The 6,000-nt window shown below is 33.5% G+C and overlaps 1 protein-coding gene across 7 annotated transcripts in view; it reads left to right on the forward strand.

Moving 5' to 3' along the window:
• Nucleotides 1-4,158, forward strand: part of LOC149550784 (uncharacterized) — a 44,134-nt gene extending 39,976 nt beyond the window's left edge. For 4 of the 7 annotated variants that reach the window (XR_016352599.1, XR_016352601.1, XM_089786355.1 and 1 more), the window contains 2 exons: nucleotides 3,588-3,642; nucleotides 3,743-4,158. Coding sequence is in view for 4 of the 7 variants with exons in the window: in XM_089786353.1 (XP_089642479.1) it covers nucleotides 3,588-3,642; nucleotides 3,743-3,864 (177 nt within the window). In the remaining 3 variants the exon portion in view is untranslated. Of the gene's footprint in view, nucleotides 1-3,587; nucleotides 3,643-3,731 lie in introns of all 7 variants that reach the window. The other 3 variants (XR_016352600.1, XM_089786356.1, XM_089786354.1) reach the window with 1 other exon arrangement.
• The last annotated feature ends 1,842 nt before the right edge of the window (nucleotides 4,159-6,000 follow it).

The following is a 6,000-nucleotide window of genomic DNA, read 5'->3' on the forward strand; positions in this document are numbered from 1 at the left end:
AATAATATGAAACAGAATTAGATATAACATAATAATGTTTATTATCATTTTTAATACGAATTATTTAATAGCTCATGCATAATCCTGTTATTGTAATCTCTTGCTGTCAAGTCGAATGGTGTGTTTAAATACTAGGATGCTCAGTAGATGACAGATGTTCCAAGTCCAATTCCGGGTAGGGAGGGCCTTTCTCATTAGAGATTGTGTGGGGAGTAAGTTAAGGTCTGAGGTTGGGTGGTTAAGCCCGTGACAATGTTTCACCTCTCCCCAAGTTGTTGGACGTACAACAAACAAAGAAAAGCTATACATTCAATTGTTTGTCGGAAACAGGTATTATCACTATGATGATGTATATGCAAGAAGTTAAGCAATCGAAAGGAATGATACAGTGATATCTGGAGTCCTAAATGATATAGTGGAATCTGAAGCCCTAATTGATTTAGTGGTATTTGAAGCCCTAATTGATTCAGTGGAATTTGAAGCTCTAAATGATATAGTGGTATCTGAAGCCCTAATTGATTCAATGGTATCTAAAGCCCTAATTGATGCAGTGGTATCTGATGCCCTAATTGATCCAGTGGCAACTGAAGCCCTAAGTGATACAGTGGTATTTGAAGCCCTAAATGATCGAATGGTATGTGATGCCCTAAGTTTATATAGTGGTATTTAATAGTAATCGTCATTTGATTTTGATATAGCGGTATTGAATGGTAGTCATTATATGATATTGTTATAGTGGTATTTGTGGACTAATCTGGGTGATTGCAGAAGCATTGTTACAATGATTATCAGTTCAAATTCCATGGTATGTGGATTTTAATTTCTATAGTAAATTCATTGATGGTGTTTTAAGTTCTTAGTTAAGAAATTTTGTTTAATTGTTTTTAATCGTCAATCTCTTTCATATGAACATGGCTGGTATAACTGTCGTCCTATGAAAATGAAGTAATAACTGTAGTTCTTTGAATACATTAGTTGTTAATTAAGACCCGGGAAAACTGGTTGTTACATTTTGATCAGGACACCTTCAATTTGAAGTGCACTTTCCACCATCTGGTCATAGGTAGAATGAAGTTTGTTTCTAATAGACTAACACTGAACCAAAAATCCAGATTTGCAACATGATCTTCAGTGGTTGCTCTCAAATCTGTGATATATCGTCACAAATTCTGCAGTCTCCTCCAAGTGTGTCTGATTTTTACTCATAAATCTACACTCTGATATATCTGAGTTGCACTCAAAAATCTGCTTGCAAATATGTCTAGATCTTCTCTTGAAGATGGGAAATAGATTCAATGAATTGGTCTATAAATGATCCTCAATGATCTTCTATTAATACCACCTCAAACAGCACTTTAACCAAGGGTTGCATCCCCTTCCTTAGGTTGATCCAAACAAATTTATTTATAATTTCTTTGTAGTTTTAAAACTCTTGCCAAAAGCTAGGTCTGAATATCCACAAGGTTGCCACTAATAGGGGCAAAACAAAAATTAATTTAAATTACAAATTGATTTTATTCCCTTAATGAAGTGTGGCTCTAAAAAGGGTCGTCCCAAATGATATATTACTTCGGCATATATATAATTTTTAATCTTTTTGTGCTTGGGAACTAGACATGGGTCAGCCCATGTATGCTTAATTACTTTTTTCTTGTCATCTTTATTGGTATGTCGTAGATTTGACACACGTTAAACCATACATGCCACTGAATGTCCCATTAACACCAATGACAATGAATCCAACAGACACTAGTCTAGTAAAAGAAATGTTCACATCGACACCCCACCTTATTGCCAAAATATACATCATGTGGTTAATGGTGGATATGTTTTCCTTTTCACGATTAATAAGGAACTGCCAAAATATTTAGACAAGTGTCTGTTGGTATGCTGTAGATTTGGCACACGTTAAACCATACATGCCACTGAATGTCCTATTGACACCAATGACAATGAATCCAATAGACACTAGTCTAGTTAAAAAAATGTTCATGTCGACACCCCACCTTAGTGCCAAAATATACGTCGTGGTTAATGGTGGATATGTTTTCCTTTTCACGATTAATAAGGAACTGCCAAAATATTTAAACTGTAGGACATCTTTTAATGCATCAAATTCTGGATAATACTTGCTATTGTAAAATATATATTGTGTTATATAGACTTTTGGTGGATAGACATAACAATAGAAGTTGAAAGGAATGTTGTTCCACCTTATTGTAGGGTAATGTTTGGAGATGTCAGAAGTTTTTTAAACTTATAAAGATTGCAGTTATAACTTATTACAGAATCATGCTAACTCAAAGTTACAATTTAATCATCTAATTTATCTTACATCTATTCTGACATTTAAGTTTACTAATTGATATGTAATTAGTATATTGTATTTGATATCCATAATATTTATGGTAGATGTGGTATAATGAACTTAATAGTCTATAATATCTATAGGCTGTAAATATATATGTATTTATTATTTCAATTCTTTTATGTATTGACACATACCTAGCCCCAAAAAATTTGTACGAGATCAGCATATCCAACTCATATACCGTACCCAATACTGATTTGGCAACTTAGGATACTATATTCATTCAAAGCCAAGAGTATTTATATAAAAGATGGCTTAGTACATGTAACAAGCTTGATCTTAGAAACCCTCAGCACAATTATTTATACGAAAATGGCTTTACATTTGACAAGTTTGACCCCAGAAACCCTTAGTAATTCCTATCTATCTCAACTACACACCTTTTCATGTTTGGGTTAAACTAACCACGTCATGGCTCACAGACTTGGACAGTACTTGGCAAGCCCAAAATTCACTCAGCAAACATTTGGCAAATACTTGAGAAAAACTCAGCAAAAAGTCAACAACTTAGAAAGTACTAAAGATTAAAATCTCTTAAAGGAAGGTTTTTTTGTTGCAAAATTCAACTACAAAATGTATTAAAATAAGAAATTGAGTAAACAACATGTTTTGACCAGCATTTTACCCATGTTGGCATTTTTACCTTCATTTTTGCTGTGTATATAATATGCGAGAGTTAAACTAGTAAAAACTTGCTCAGTAAAAAATATAGAGTACTTGGCAACTCAGAGAGTACTTGTGGAGTTTGCAAACTATGAATCACACAACCACATAAACAACATTATAAATTCAGAAAAAACTAATCTACCATGTATTTAAATTTATGGTCTACTCACATATTAGTTTACTTTTTACCAATTAGATAAAATATACTACAGTGGAATATAAGTTTCTTAAAATGTGTGGTTTTGGAAAATTTAAATCCAAATTTAGGCAATAGTAGAAATCTACCAGGGAAGTTGTTGCAAAATTGAATCCCTCTCCCCGCTGCCCACCCTGCCCAACATTCCAATCAGCAGCACCCTATTTAAATTGAAGTTAGCTTAAGTTTTAAAACCTTATTCCTTTGGCTTGTCTAGTTTTAGTTTTGATGTCTTATTCCTGCGTCATGTTTGACCTTATATGGATATGATTGATAACAAAATTGTAAATTCTATGCTATGAAAAAATCACAAATGATGAAATGATACTCTATTACATATCTATGGTTTTGCAGGATGGTGGAATTATAGCTATTCTTGATGCATCATCTGAAAGGGATAAAAGTTCTGGTAATATTGAGTTGCCTTTTAAAGATCTGCAGCGTTCTTTCTTTTGTTATTGTACTAGGTGGGTTTTCAAAAAGTATAAAGGCAGTTAGCTTTCTTGCAGGCAGTTCAATTTTTATGCCCCCTGAACAAAAAGATGCTATGTCAATACGTGAAAAGCTGTGCAATGCAGCTAATGAAAGTAACTTGACACTCAGAAGTGCAAGAAAGGCATGCAAGAATTGAATATTATAAGGAAGTCCTTGTTAAAGCTACGGAATCCATCTGCTTGACAAATTGGCAGCTCTTCATGACAACCAAAGCCACGGTTCACTTTTTTAATTTTTTGACAGATAACCCATTTCTTGACCAGAGTGCTTGTCTTATAGGTTTTTAGATCATTTTAATGGGTTAAGTTCAGCAATTTCTGTACAAAATTGTAATCTATCACTCGAACAAAATTTATTATTTAAATGGGACCTTCGATTTATGTTTGCCATTGGGCCTGTGATCAATGAGGCATAAATATTGTTGGCCTAATATTGTTCTTATCAAGTATCGTAATTTAATAGTGTATTAGAGACAAATTAATTATTCTGTACATGAAACAAAAATTTAACCAAATAAAAATGATAATAATCTTAAAACCTAAAACCTATTAATGATAATTGTCCTTTCTATCGTGTGATAAGTTTACACTGATATTTTCATGCATAGTATTATGTATCCAACATAACTTGCCGGAGTTATGTGTAAAGAGCTACCCTTTAATGATGCTGATTTTCTCTTTCTTTTCAGATTTTCTGAGGGGGCACTGAATAAATCTCGGGGTCTGTAATGAAGGAATTGGAGACTTGTTTGAATGATATAATATAAGTATAATCTTACATGAACATAGCAGAATTTCATTAAATGTAGATTGTGATATTGTTACGAGGGTTCAACTCTGTAGTTGTTGAGTCAAACTCATTGACCAATGTTTCATGAGTTTAAACCTATCTCTTATGAGGATGAATGAAATCTTTAACACTCATTGGATTTAGGTGATGCTCCCAGAGCTTCCCTTTCTTGGAGATAACTCATCTCAGTGCTACTCCAACTTGAACATATTTAACTATAGAGTTTTTCCATAATTAAATGCAGATTGTTTTTTCTTTCTTTTACACAAGAGCTTGTTATCAATTGACAAAAATTTAACAAACTTTCTGACGCTTTTTAAACTGATTGCGTCAGTCTACTGAATCTTTTTCTTTTATCTGTTGTCTCAAGTTTCCATAAGAACATGAACCGCTCTCAGAAAACCAGCCGGTTTAACTCCTTGAACTCCCTAGCTTACTAGTCCTCCATGTCTGATTCTCAGCACAGTCCACATCTGATAATTAGATTGACTTTTTATATTCATTGTGACCAATTTTGGTTTGTTTATATTCAACAACGCAAGTACTTTTTCTGAACCTGAATTGTCAGTTTTCCTAAATGACTCTTGTAAGTTTCTGCCAACGACTCTCACCGCTGCATAGCCCAATCTTCTGCAAACAATGATAATTTATTGCCTCTATACGTAAATATTAATAGGATGCTGCCTCAGTCTGAGAGTCGGTTTATCCAATGTTCAACGTCTCAAAAATACATGTTATCATCAATTCAGTAGCAGTCCGCATAAACTGTGTTCGAGCTCCTCTATTCTTTGTTGAATCTTCAATCAACAGTCACCTCCTAGTCTCAAAAAAAAACTCACCAACTCCCAAACTATTAACCACTTGGTCTCTTTTAAGCCAGAAATAAACCCAGTTTTGAGCAGTCGCATATCATAGACTGAAAAAACAAGCCTTATTTTATTTTCATCCAACAATTGTCTACCATATGGAAGATTCACAACTAAAGGAAAACGTCTTTTTCCGCCTGAGATTTAGTTATTTGTTTTAAAGAATGCCACATCATTAATTGCTGAAATGAAAAAAAAAATTCAAGCTGTTGACCTAAAGTACAAACTCTTAATACAATGTTATTCCTAATCATGATGTACAATTAGTTATTGAGTAATTCAACATAAAATGAATTTGCTGATTTTGTTGGAAAAATACAGAACAGCATAAAAACTAAGGTGCTGAAATACAATGTATATACATCTCATGCCCTTCGAATACATGAACAATAGTACATTTCCAAATTAAGTTGCATTATTTGAATCAAGGTTTCATCAAATGAATGATTATGTACATCATCGCCAAGATGAAAATACAAGATCAAAAGATAATTTCTAAAACTTGATAGGTGTCTTGAAAATGTATCTAGTCTCCAAAGCCATTGGATGTTGTCTTTCTGCTACTTGAGACGGGAGTGTGGCCCAGACGCTTTAACCTCGCCAACAACGGAGTGTTT

This window comes from Cupressus sempervirens, chromosome 6 (assembly GCF_028749045.1).
Source record: "Cupressus sempervirens isolate cs-2001-9-10 chromosome 6, ASM2874904v1, whole genome shotgun sequence".
NCBI lineage: Eukaryota > Viridiplantae > Streptophyta > Pinopsida > Cupressales > Cupressaceae > Cupressus > Cupressus sempervirens.